Here is a 13,757-nt window from a genome sequence, read left to right on the forward strand (position 1 = left end):
TGGACACTTCCTGTTTTTGATATTGCTACTATGCAAGTACTATCACTGTACTGTTTACAACTTCTATATCCTGTACATGTGACAAATAAACTTGGATTTTATTTGATATAATGTCAGCGTGTTTACCACATGGCCTCACATGTGAATCCTTAAAGAGATGGATGGGATTAAGGTTTAAGAGGGTGTAAACGATGCTGAATGGGTGTAGACAAAGGAGATGTCTTGCCTACTGGAGACCGAATCGAGGCAGTCGGTCACATATGATATCAGAGTGAGAATAACAAAATCAATGGGGTGCCCTGGAGGTCATGACCTCTGGGCACATTCCCTGCGTGCCTGGTCAGTTTTCGGTCATTATTACAGATTTTTTGTTGTTGTTGCCGACATGGCTAATTGAATGAGTCAGTGACTGACATAAGAGGAAAAACTGCTGACACACAACCAAATGTCAAAATTGAACCTGGTGTATTCTACTATCCTTACTCTCAATAGTAAATTGAGACCTCGGCTGAGCGTATGTTGCTTATGCCTGGAACAGGCCTTGTACAGACCCACAGATGACAGGAATCAGACCATGACAACTGCAGGCCTGCTTCCAGCAGCATTTCTATTCCAACTCGGTCAAATACACTATAGAAAAGGGTGGTCGAGAAGAAACACTAAATCAATCACACAAATATCACATCAACATTGCAATTGGTAGCTTGTTGTGTCCTGGAATTATGCAATATTATTTGTGACCGCAAGTCTCTGATCAATGCAATTCATCGTCCTCTGAAATTCAAAAGCATTTTTCTCTCGTTGTCATGTTGGTTAATTTATTAAGCACTTATTTACCCAAAATATACTACATTTAATTACATCAACACGTGGGAGCACAGGGGTTGTGGATATGGAAGCATATAATTCTGTAGGAGCTTTTTTTCCATGTAGAGCTTTTTCAACAACCAGACAAAGCTTATCTTTCAACTAAAACCAAATAAATGATTTATTTTTATACATTTGCTATAGCACTGTGCAATTCACATTGTTGGATTAATCCATTTAGAGTTGTAGAGCACAGTCTTCATTTTGTTTGCATAAATAAAATAAAAAGTTGTGATTCCCTCCAGAATATCTCCCCCTAGACCTTCGTCATTGTATTTCAAGTAGATTTAGCTGCAGACTGTCAAGGGTAATGCCAATGACAACAAATGTAGCTTTCCTCTCAAATACAGTACAGTAGCCTATAAACATCCTGATTCCGTGGGTGAGATCCTTTCGTCGTACATTCGTCGTACATCGTACGTTGCTTCTTGACACGTGTGGTTTTTCTTTCCTCTTTTTATTAACATGAGAAAGCAACCTTTTGAAAATAACAGGGTTCTCGAAAAAAAACTTGTCAAGTTGCCTACAAAATAATGACGGTCTATTTACAAAAAGAAAGATAGGGTCAGTAATTTAATATCAGCGTTCGTTAGCTAAAGAGATTCAGTTTGGGGGATGTGTCCTTGTATGTGTCCATTTGGTGAGAGAAAAACGTCACCCAGCCGCCTTCAATACATCAGTCAGTTGCCAAACTGAGGAAACTGAAGGATATCACACATGCATACTATAGTCATGTCTTTACATTCTGTCAAGTCCTTGATTGGTCGCCTGACAATCCAGAAAATCTTCCTCATTGAACCGTTTCCTAAACATGGATTGGGATGAAGGGTAGTGATAGGTGGTTGGAAAGCAAGCGTGTTCCTGGAATGTATAGTGGGAGAGAAAAGAAGAAAGAAAAGAAACGTGTGCAGTCTACCAATCAGGTCACAAAGTGAACCCCCAAGCAGAGCGACTTTCTCAAGATGGAAGGGCACCTTCGCTCTCTGAAGATGGGCATGGCAATAAAACATATTTCTTACAAATGAGGGGGGGATAAACAAAAGGAGACAAAGACATTGAAGAAAAATAAACCTAAATGACAAAAACCTTAAAATGCCCTGGAATATTCCTCAGTCCATTCACTGTACAGTGTACACAGCAACAATTGTTTCTCGCCATTCTCCTTGCGTGTTCTCACGCCTCTCCACATGGCTGGGTGTAGAACGGTGTTTTTGTGTGACGCTCAGGCTACGGACCTTTTTGAGGGGTTATTAAGGTGTTGTGACCTCTTATAAGATCTCATAAGGAGTCGTTGAGCACAGGTTTGTGTTACTAACACATGGATCTGGTGGGATGAGTTGAACAGTCCAGGTTTGGTGCCAGAGGAAGAAGAAAGGAGGAGGAAGAGGAGGGCAGGCTAGCAGAAGATGAGCCTTCTTCGCCGACACCGGCGACCTCACGTGGACTTCTGCCGGTAGTGAAGGGTTAGGTCTCCACCACTCTTCCAGATAAAATGCTTGACGGTCCGCAGGTCCATGTTGGGATCCAATACCTACAGACAACGAAAAGTGATTTTGGGAACATATATATTAATACAAGATGTAACACCAAGGCAAAAGATGGGGACTGTACCGTATAATCTGCACAGTACCTGGTCCTGACAGAGCAGCTCAATCTTCTCCTCGGCCAGCACGGCCACGTCCTCCTCCTCCTTCTGCTCACTGGGCTTGTCGTTGTTCGCCGAGGCCCCCGTCTGAGACTCGTTGTCCAGGTTGATGATCTTCTCGTACACGTGCTCCATCACCTTCCTCACCTGGAGCATGTCACTGGCCGACAGCCGGTCCCTATTGGAAGACCACAACGTTGGAATATAACCGCAAGCTTGGAACATTGAACAGTCAGATATAGTTCCAAGTGAATGATCTCTCTAGCAAAATGTGGTTTGCAGGGAAGGATGAACACGCAACACTAATAGGAACAGAGAAACTGGTTCAATTGTTATAAAAGTGTTTCACTTACTTCTTTAAGGTTTTTGCACCAGAAGAAGAATGAGGCTGGAGGTAGAAGGGGATTTTGTTGAATTTGGGCATGTTTTTCTAAAAGACAGGGAATAAAAAGTTGAAAATCATACATGAGAATCATAGTGTATAAACACTACACAATTAGTTATAGCACATTACTGTAGAAAGACATTTAAATTTATCATTAAAGGACGAGAGCTCACATCTACAGTGATGTCGATGACCCACTGTGGCACGGTCTCGTTGAGCAACATGGACTCAGTCTCACCACCGGAGTCTCGACACAACAACCTGGAGAGAGAGAGAGAGAGAGAGAGAGAGAGAGCCTTGAATAAGCCTGCCGGGATGGTCAGGTGGGTGGGTCTTGCACTTTTAGTACTATTTCATGCTACACTGTGATAGCATTGTATATTTTACCTGAACAAGGTCCTTCCTCCTGCCTCTCCAAAGATGACTGGCGTGTGAGGGGGAACATGGAAGTAGCCGTTACCTTTCTGTATCCTGCTCTCATGCTCCCCGTTCACTGAACACACACACACACACACACACACACACACACACACACACACACACACACACACACATCAGAACATAGAATATCACTGATAGATTTCATTCAACTTAATATCGTCTGAAAATATCACAATGGCTGTCTGTATTATACTGTTAGTAAATGTGTGTGTGTATATGCGTATAGCAGCTCACTGTGGTTCATCTCTGTCTCTTCATCCATGGGGTTGATGTGGGTTCGGGGCCAATACTCCAGTAAGGCCTGCAGCAGCAGTCCACCCAGGTTCACTAGAAAATAACAGAACTCTGTAGGAATGATACTGAATGTACGGTAACACTGTTTGGGTAAAAAAAGTCAACCATATCTTAAAGGGCAGTAAAAAAAATGATCACTCACACTTGGGGTCAGACCCATCAGGACTGGAGAAGCCTGCATCCTTGGCTGACACCCATGCAGCAAAGCAGTCACTCTCATCCAGCGTGATGGTCAACATCTACCCAGCAGAATATATGTTTAAAATAAGAACAAATCCCTGTTCCACCAACTGTCCAAAGCTTACAATGTAAAACACCGCAGGATCAGCTTACCCCAGTTTTAAGATCCACTGAGAACCAGTTTGGCACATAGACCATTTTGAACCTCTTTTTAATCTCTTCGTCAAACTCCATCTTTCCCAGGTCTTCCCCTTTACACGCCTGGATGAGGACAAGAGGTATTCAATCATACAATATGACAAACAATGGAGAGATGGACGATAAATGATCGATAGAAGAGAGAGCAAAAGACACACACCTTTAAAACATCCCAGTATGCAATGTTGTTGTTGGTGTCTTTGGTTAGTATGTGTCTCTTGTCGTTCAGAATGTGGCACTGGATAATGCTGGCTCCCCCTAGCGGACAGCAATAAACACAACACTAATTTAAGCCTAAACATATATGTTTTTTTTAAACTTTAACTAGGCAAGTCAGTTAAGAACAAATTCTTATTTACAATGACAGCCTACTCTGGCCAAACTCGGACAATGCTGGAAAAATTGTGCGCCGCCATATGGGCCTCCCAATCACGGCCGGATGTGATACAGCCTGGATTCGAACCAGAGACTGTAGTGACGTCTCTTGTACTCTTGCCTTAGACCGCTGCACCAGGCGGGAGCGCAAAATACAGAAGGTGTTTAAAATAGAATAGATATGTGGGCTCCTGAGTGGTGCAGCGGTCTAAGGTAAGAGTACAAGAGACGTCACTACAGTCCCTGGTTCGAATCCAGGCGGTATCACATCCGACCGTGATTGGGAGTCCCATACGGCGGCGCACATTTGGTCCAGCATCGTCCGGGGTAGGTCGTCATTGTAAATAAGAATTTGTTTTTAACTGACTTGCCTAGTTAAATAAAGGTTAAAAAAACATTTGTAATTGCAATATTTGCAATGCAGTTTATTGGGAGATTTATGAAGTTTGAATCTATCAATCATTTTTAATGGATTAATGGATCGTAAAAAAATAAAAAGTATGTGTGTGTTGTGTTTTTACCTGTAACAACCTGCTCGGGTTGAGTACAGAGAGGCGTCAGGGGAGCAGTGCAGTCGTTGTCGTAATCGCCAGATGCTCGGAAATTATGAATGCCCTTCAGAGACTGCAATGAGTCATGACGGGAAACACAATCAGGGAGTGAACATTGCATTAAAAGTATACAGCGACACACAGGCCTCACTGAATCCTGCTTTTTTTCTGTTATATTTTTTACAGTAATTCTATGTCTATTTAATATGAACATATCCATTACTCATATACAAACCCTGTTGTTCAACTTCAGCTATGCTGCTTACCCATTTGTTGACGGTGGACTTGGTGGTGGAGACCCAGAGGGCCGTGGGGGGGTCTGCCGAGCGGTCCAGCTCCATCTGAACCAGGGAGACAAGAGGTCATTCAGGTAGGAAAACTGTGATGGGTAAATGTGTTGTTGACAGAAACACTTAAGGATGACTTCACCTTGATAGTACTTGCTGATTATCTTTAAGATTTCTCATTAATGCGTTCCTGACTCTACTAATTATTATACTAGCGTACTTTCTTGTATACAACAGTCTTAAAAAAAACATTTGAGTTAATGTTACAAAATACTGAAGTCCAACAAACATCTAGGCCTAATATCTACAGGTTACAACCTTTTCAACTACGTTTCCCATCATGCCGTCGGCAAGGCTTATCGCAGTAACGCCACCCCTTTCACCTTGAGGACTGGTGCTTTCTCCTCACAGATGAGAACGCGGAGGTCTGGATTCCTCAGGTCGGTGCAGTAGATCTTGCGGTCGCGACCGCCGGAGTAGACATGCGTGAAGGCTTCATTGACCTGCAGGGCCCACACGCCCTCATCGTGCACCCGGTAGGTAGCGATGCACCGCTGCTGCCCCAGCGACCACAGACGGATGGTCCCGTCTGAGCTGCCCGAGAGACACTGGGGGAAAAAGCAGATGTAACATTAGGAATTACAACATTTTCAAAATGTTCACAAAAATGTCCGGGTTGTTCGAAATCCAAGTTGAAAATTTCCAGGTAAGAGGCTTCCCTCGCAGCTTATTGCCAGCAGATTCCAGAAATGACTGAAAAAGTCCTCTCCCTCCTATGAAGCATAAGAGTGCCATCGCAGCTGACATTTTTAAGGGTGAGGAATGAGATGAGATTTCTAAGAGCCATCCGTACCTGAGTGCCATCCCTGTTTAGCAGTAATGATTTAACGTTGTCTGTGTGACCTTTCAACTTCATCAGCTTGGCACAGGTTCGAGGATCCCAAACTCTCAGCACCTGTAGCAGGACACATTCACTCTATGAGGTATATGAAAACACAGGTTTAGGTTTTTGTTGGTGGCCCACTCTTTGTTCTTAGACACATCTTACTTTAGAACATGGAGGTGAAGTAACAGGTTCAGTTAGCTGGAAGTATATCAATGTCATCACACCACTAGAAACATTACAACTATATCAATACAAATGTGATTTAAGAACCCACCTTTTCAGTGGACCCTGACACAATGACGGTGCCCATCTGATTCATAGCCAGACTGTAGATGGAGTCTTTGTTCCCACTCAGTGAGGAGGCTGGGAGACGACAACAACAGCATAGTTACCACAACACTCAGGTCTGTCTCACCAGTCTACTCGTCAGTAACCAGGAAATTCCCACTGAGACACAGTGTATTTTACATATTTAAGATATCCATCCTTCAAATTGATGTGTACTACAGAAACAAGAACATTGTCTTCAATGATGGTTCTCCAGATAGACATCTATCTCATGTCTTCATGCCAAGTAGTGCAGTGAACATTTACAATACTCAGTCTAGGATATGCCTGTGACATAATATAGCTGGGTCATGTTCATTAGGGCAAGCAATGGAAAACACTTTATGCAACAGGAAAAGAAAATTATCGTTTCCAGGTAGTCCCTCCCTGTTTCAGTTCCTTTCCTTCAGTTCGGTGCCCAATGTCTGAACAGGACCCAGATGAGAGAGCATACTCACTGGTGACAGTATTATTGGAGGCGGTCAGTGCCGTTAGTGTGTTGACATCCCATAGAAAGATCTGTCTGTCCAGCCCTGCTGAGGCCACCAGTTCCTTGTCCTTGGCATAGGCTAAGGCTTTGACATAGTCCTGTACAGACACAACCATAGGGGGTTACATCAATCTGATGGCAAGTCAGTGCATTTGAGTAAGATTTTGGTTCTGATTGTGCTTCAGCCTATACCTTGAAATGTGCATGCTAACTCTAATGTAGCAGTAACGTTATGTGTATGTACCTTAAGTTTGGCCTTTGTGATGATTTTGGAGCTCAGTATTACATACCTTATGTGTTCGCAATGTGGACATGCAGAATCCCTTATGTGCATTCCAGACTTTCACTGTGGTGTCTGAGGAAGCAGATATCACTGGAATACAGAGTAAAAATGTGTCTTTATTTTTCAGACACAGGATAACTAGGAACAGACAATATGCTATTAAAAACATACATTTTCAAAGGCAAAAAAAACAACAACTATTTATATCAATGGCTTGCAGGCTTAAGTAACTGTCCAGTGTTTCCAGATTTCTATGAAATATGACCTATAATTAATGACAATACGAGTGAAATAGTTTCCCTTCCAAACAAATTGTAATTAAGTATGTTAAAAAGCAGCTTTCTGTGTTGGAATGGTGTGGGCATACTGTATACTGGTCATTAATAATATTAATGTGAGTAGACCGCTGATTGGCCAGCTCAGGAGGATGACGACATCCTCTATGACAAAATATAAAGTATTTTTGAAATGGTCTGTTTGAGGTACAAGTGAGGTATTTTATTATTTATTTATTTTTAAGTGTTTTTTTATGCTTTGGCCACAAATACGAGTATAGGATGAGTAAACAACATTATTTGGGTAGGAGTTAACAGAACACTCACTTTTAAAAGTGAGATTTTCCCTGGACATATAGGAGTAAATATCCATAAACAGAGTTTTGCCAATTTGCACGTGATGGAAACATCCTAAAGTCTGGTTGCTTTTCAGTGATAATTCTTTAATAAAAATATGCACTTTACATTTAACCCCTTCAGCTCTGGATTAATACATTACACTGACTCACATGTCTTCCCATTGCAACAGAGGACGATGTCATTGACCCAATCTGTGTGGTGTTCCATGGATGCAATGTACGGGTCCTGCTGCAATAAAGAGAGTTTACTCTGCAAAATCAGTGGGTTTATGCAAGTATTCTATGACAATCAATTACAATAACAGCACAACAAATAGGTCTGGATATTTTCATTTGAACATTGACCATAGGCATTGGTCTGTACATCTATGCATCTAAAACATTAGCTCTTTCTCAATTAATCTTTCCTCAACACCTTTAACATCACCTCTCTTCGCCTCCTTCACAAAAAAGGGGAGGGACCTTGGACCGTCTCCTCCAATACAGTTGAGAAGGAGACGATAGGATGTCAGGAATCAAGAAAAGATGAGCGATAGAGCCATCAAAACCACAGTGTGACCTTGAGGGAGAGGGGTCGTGATGATAATATGGCATTCTGCCAGGTGGAGTGTTTAGGTGACGGACAGGTTACCTTGTGCTGGTTGACGCTCCATATCCTAATAATGGAGTCTCGGCCAGCCGTGAAGAGGCGGTTCAAGGCCGGGTCGAGCTGCAGAGCGTTCACCCCATTGCGGTTATACTTCTCCACCTCATCCCGAATCACATAGGACACCTGCAGAGAGAACTGGATATGAGTGCACTTTGAACCATATTACAATATAATGAAGATAGATTGGTGTTGTTTCTGGTGAATCCTTGCCATTGTCCTGTATACCTATAATAACATATAGGCACTGGTGTTGAAACCTTTCGAGTGCCATATATGGCTTGTAAACACTGTTCATGTATATCGGTCAAGGATATCTGTTGAAATGGATGATGCTACAGCAGGGAGTGTCAGGTGAGTCCTGGAAATACTAGCCCTTCATCACCACTCTCAGTTCCATTACACATAAGAGTCATTGGACAAAGGTCCCTTCTGTAGGAGGGAGTTTTGTTAAGAACCCCGACACTCAATCTGAACATTAACACACATCGCTTGCAGTACGGTATTGGAGAATTCAGCGACAATTATATCAGCGAGAATTAATAATAATAGAAAAATAGTTGATAGGTTTAACCTTGATAGGTTTAGTGCTCCCACACAGCCATATCTCTGTGTTACAGCGCTTGTTTAAAGAAAACAGACAAGACGAGGTGACCGCCTGTGCTAATTAAGCAATAAGGCCCAAGAGGGTGTCAGTATACCACAGCTAAGGGATGTTCTCACGCACGACGCAAAGTGGAATGCCTGGATACAGCCCTTAGCCGTGGTATATTGACCATATTCTACAACCCCCAAGGTGCCTTATTGCTATTATAATTAGAGCAGTAAAAATAAATGTTGTGTCATACCCGTGGTATACGGTCTGATATAGCACGGTGTCAGCACATCAGCATTCAGGCCAATTTATAAATAGCTTTCTAGCATGTTCCAAGCACCTGCGTGTAACTCTGGAAGTGTAGTGGATATGGAGTTTCAAACCAAATGATTGGATGGAGGCAACCATAGGTGTATGGATCTGTGCAAAACTGCTACCGTAAGTGTATCTTTTTCATTTGAAGGATTCTTTCTCACGGATTAATGATAAGGTCCATATATTTCAAAAGCCGTATCGCAAGCAATGATTATTGATGTGTATAAACGTTAAAACACAGCGTTGGGATTTTAGTTCACAAAGCAGTGTTGGGCGAAGCTAATGGAGCTCACCAGTCCTTGTCGTCCTAAAACCACAAAATGAGTTACCTCTGGTTCGTTCACCCATCCTTATGGGAAAAATTGGGTTTTGGAATAAATGCAGAAAATAAGGTCTGAGTTTAACACACGCTTAGGAAATCTTATATGTTTTGTTGTATTTGATAATAGCAGTCAGTTACCATGACCTTTATGAAGCCTGTATGTGCTTCATGATTTTTTTATCACAAATTCTTCAAAATTCAGAGAAAGTGATATTAGCCGATTAAGTTTATCTCAAAGAACAAAATGTATAACATTTCCTAAGCCTGTGTTTACCACAGACCTTATTTTTGGAATTTATCCAAAGCGGCATTCATTTTTCCCATAGGCTTTGTCCAACGATCCATTGTGGAGTTAGTGCCTACAAAAAGACAACCATTAGTATTTCTCTCTATGGCTGAGAACTGCAGGGAGAAGGCAGAATGCCGCCTAGAGTTTGAGAGTTGTGTAAATAATAGCCGTCCCATTAAACTCCATGTACATTCTGAGATACCATAGCCTGCTGACAGACAGTGAAATTGTTTTTATTTCACTATATGCAAATTGCAGTGGCTCTGCAATGCAAATCTGGAAAATTCAATGCAAATGGTTTTCCAGGTGCAGAATACACATTTGCAGATATCTACATACAAACATTATATTGCATCAACAGGGGACAAGGAGACTTGTTGGCCGTCTATAGTACTGTAATGCAGCACTCAACACACTGCATGCCATCATTAGTCTTGCGACTACAGTTTGATGACGTCGGGAAAAATAGGATCAAGCCTATCAAATTGTAATCAGACAAAAGATAATTGCACCATCCAACTGGTTGCATACTAGATAGCCAAAATAGAAAATCACGTCCTTCAGTTAGCTATCTCGTGACGTGAGGGTGGGCGCGGGGGGAATTCTTCCATCTCTAGCCGCAATAACACCCCATAATCCCACTTTCACATACAAATATCTTGACAACCCATTAAACTCGAAACACGATCTCGGTAAACCGAAATTAGTAATTTGCAGCGGGTCGCAAAATCTTGCGAGTAGCTGTAAGCTAAACTAGCTCTCTGCTAGCGGTGCCAGAGCCTGGGACTGACCGCCTGGGACTGACCGGCTGCACTTGCCCGCCACACGTTGAGTGTTTAAAGACATCCATGGATAACCAGGCAAAATATACATTTCCGCGGCCATGAATGCAACTTGAAAAATCCTGACTCTGCATGACAAAATAGATACATTTACCTGGACTTTTCTCCGCCCAGCAGCATTTTGCCTGTGAAGAGTCGCCATCTTACATGTTGACAGCTTAACGTCACTTCCATAAGGCGCAAAGGAGGATACTTCCGGAAAGTGAGGGCCCAATCTTCGAGGCTCCGCCTACAAAATTGATGTATTGCACAGAAATAATATATTTACATTAAACAAAAATATAAACGCAACATGTAAAGTCCAAAAATATTCCTTACCCCAGGATACTTCAACTGGTGACTATCCGAGAGAATAAAGAAAAAGGTGCAATGTTGCTGCATAAATCTGATAGATTTAATGACGGAACAAGGAAACAATCGGCAACATGTAAAGTGTTGGTACCATGTTTCATGAGCTGACATAAAAGATGCCAGAGATGTTCCATACGCACAACAAGCTTATTTCTCTCACATTTGTTTACATACATGTTAGTGAGCACTTCTCCTTTGCCAAAATAACACATCTACCTGATAGGTGTGGAATATCAAGAAGCTGATTAAACAGCATGATCATTACACAGGTGCACCTTCTGCTGGGAACAATAAAAGGTCACTCTAAAATGTGCAGTTTTGTCTCACAACACAATGCCACAGATGTCTCAAGTTTTGTGGAAGCATGCAATTGACATGCTAACTGCATGAATGTCCTCCAGAGCTGCTTCCAATCGGCCTTGCAACCGCAGACAGCCTACAACCGCAGACCACGTATAACCACGCCAGCCCAGGATCCTGCTTCTTCACCTGCTGGGTCGTCTAAGACCAGCCACCCGGACAGGTGATGAAACTGTGGGTTTGCGCAACCGATTAATTTCTGCACAAACTGTCAGAAACCATCTCAGGGAAGCTCATTTGGGTGCACCTCGTCCTCACCAGGGTCTTGACCTGACTGCAGTTCGGAGTCGTAACCTGCTTCACTGGGCAAATGCTCACTTTCGATGGCCACTGGCACTGAGAAGTGTGCTCTTCAAGGATTAATCCCAGTTTCAACTGTACCGGGCAGACAGTGTGTATGACGTCGTGTGGGCGGGCAGTTTGCTGATGTCAACTTGGTGGTGGTGGGGTTATGGTATGGGTGGGCATAAGCTACAGACAACAAACACAATTGTATTTATCAATGTCAATTTGAGTGCACAGAGATTCCGTAATGAGATCTTGAGGCTCATTGTCATGCCATTCATTTTTATTGATTTATTTTTATTTAACCAGGCAAGTCAGTTAATAACAGTGAGTTAACTGACTTTTTCAGGGGCAGAATGACAGATTTTTACCTTGTCAGCTCAGGGATTCAATCTGGCCCAACGCTCTAACCACTAGGCTACCTGTCGCCCATTCATCCGCTGCTATCACCTCATGTTTCAGCATGATACTGCAAGGCCCCATGTCGCAATGATCTGTACACAATTCCTGGAAGCTGCAAATGTCCCTACATACTCACCAGACATGTCCCCCACTGAGCATATATGCGATGCTCTGGATCAACGTGTACGACAGCGTGTTCCGGTTCCTGCCAAAATCCAGCAATTTCACAGAGCCCTTGAAGAGGAGTGGGACATCATTCCACAGGCCACAATCAACAGCCTGATCAACTCTATGCAAATGAAATGTGTTGCACTGCATGAGGCAAATGGTGGTCACACCAAATACTGACTGGTTTTCTGATCCACGGCCATACTTTTTTTTATGTGTCTGTGACCAACAGAGGCATATCTGTATTCCCAGTCATGTGATATCCATAGATTAGACGCTAAGGAGTTTATTTCAACTGACTGATTGCATTATATGAACTGCAACTCAGTAAAATCTTTGAAATTGTTGCATGTTGCGTTTATATTTTTGTCCACTGTACATATATTATCACGGAATACATGCGTGGTGAAAAGCATTGTAATTACAGTGTTATTGTAAGTTACCTAACATTTTTTTGGTATTATTTTGTAGCACCTTCATTTTAGTAGTAAAACTATCCTGGAATCATGCCTGGTTTGCAATCTCAACAAAAGGCCTTCATTTGTCTGTGTCCTGTCTGGATTTTATCACAGATATCTGTCTATTAATTTCTGTCTAGGACTATTTATCCAGTCCCTGTAAGTTCCCAAATGGTACTGGGAATTTAGTGACCATAAATGAACTTACATTCAACCCCTTGACCTGACAATTGGTCAAGGGTGCATTGTTTTGTTATTTATCCACCTGTCTTGACATATTTGGCCCTGCTGGCAAAAAACAGTCTAGGCCAGCATAGGTCACCAGCCTTCGCTGTGTTTTTGCTGGTAACCAACCTTTGCAGTGTTTTTGCTGGTGACCAACCTTCGCAGTGTTTTTGCTGGTGACCAGCATCTGTTTTGGACATTGTGACAAGCATCTGCTGGTATAGTGGTCACCAACTAAACCAGCATCAAAGTACTTTGAGGGCCTAGTTTTCCCCTTAGACATGCAAGTCACATTATGCTGGCTAGCAAAGTGATGTTTAATTCCTATCAGAATCCAGAAAGAGTGGGGATATCCCATTTTGTTTTATTTTAGTCACCCACAATATGCATTCAGAATGACTGCCAGGGTTAGAAAGATAAGTACATTAGATTACCTAAAGCATCTAAACTGAAACAAACATTTCAGTAACGGGTACAATAAATCCAACTACCAGATTGGATTAGTTTAGAAAAATGTATCTTATTTATCTTTGTGTAGCATAAGATTAATTAATAAAGCAACGTACATACTGTCGGAAGTCGGCTCCCCTCCTTGTTCGGGTGGCGTTCGGCGGTCGACGTTACCGGCCTTCTAGACATTGCCGCTTCATTTTTCA

The 13,757-nt window shown here is 42.3% G+C and overlaps 1 protein-coding gene across 4 annotated transcripts; it reads right to left on the reverse strand.

Annotated features, from left to right (window-relative positions):
- Positions 1-801: 801 nt before the first annotated feature.
- LOC135517296 (WD repeat-containing protein 48) lies at positions 802-11,010 on the reverse strand. Of its 4 annotated transcripts, none has more exons than XM_064941468.1 (19): positions 10,947-11,010; positions 8,475-8,615; positions 7,994-8,069; positions 7,217-7,299; positions 6,895-7,024; positions 6,384-6,472; positions 6,077-6,178; positions 5,607-5,831; positions 5,203-5,277; positions 4,907-5,009; positions 4,171-4,268; positions 3,966-4,073; positions 3,775-3,871; positions 3,573-3,665; positions 3,285-3,390; positions 3,071-3,158; positions 2,866-2,942; positions 2,498-2,690; positions 802-2,398 (listed from the first exon to the last, which is right to left on the reverse strand). In XM_064941468.1, the coding sequence occupies exons 1-19, from the start codon at positions 10,992-10,994 to the stop codon at positions 2,303-2,305; spliced, it is 2,028 nt and encodes a 675-aa protein (XP_064797540.1). In that variant the 5' UTR covers positions 10,995-11,010; the 3' UTR covers positions 802-2,302. The 4 variants fall into 4 exon arrangements, with proteins under 4 accessions (XP_064797540.1, XP_064797538.1, XP_064797539.1 ...); XM_064941466.1 differs by having other exon boundaries at positions 6,077-6,199; XM_064941467.1 differs by having other exon boundaries at positions 7,994-8,072.
- Positions 11,011-13,757: the final 2,747 nt, after the last annotated feature.

This window comes from Oncorhynchus masou, chromosome 28 (assembly GCF_036934945.1).
Source record: "Oncorhynchus masou masou isolate Uvic2021 chromosome 28, UVic_Omas_1.1, whole genome shotgun sequence".
Taxonomy (NCBI): domain Eukaryota; kingdom Metazoa; phylum Chordata; class Actinopteri; order Salmoniformes; family Salmonidae; genus Oncorhynchus; species Oncorhynchus masou.

Excerpts from the sequence above, each read along its gene's own strand:
- LOC135517296 (XM_064941464.1), bottom strand. The coding sequence starts at position 10,994 with ATGGCGACTCTTCACAGGCAAAATGCTGCTGGGCGGAGAAAAGTCCAG. Across the intron at positions 6,473-6,894 it reads CTCCAATAATACTGTCACCA|CCTCCTCACTGAGTGGGAAC; the intron begins GTGAGTATGCTC and ends GTCGTCTCCCAG. Across the intron at positions 5,832-6,076 it reads TAAACAGGGATGGCACTCAG|TGTCTCTCGGGCAGCTCAGA; the intron begins GTACGGATGGCT and ends TTTTTCCCCCAG.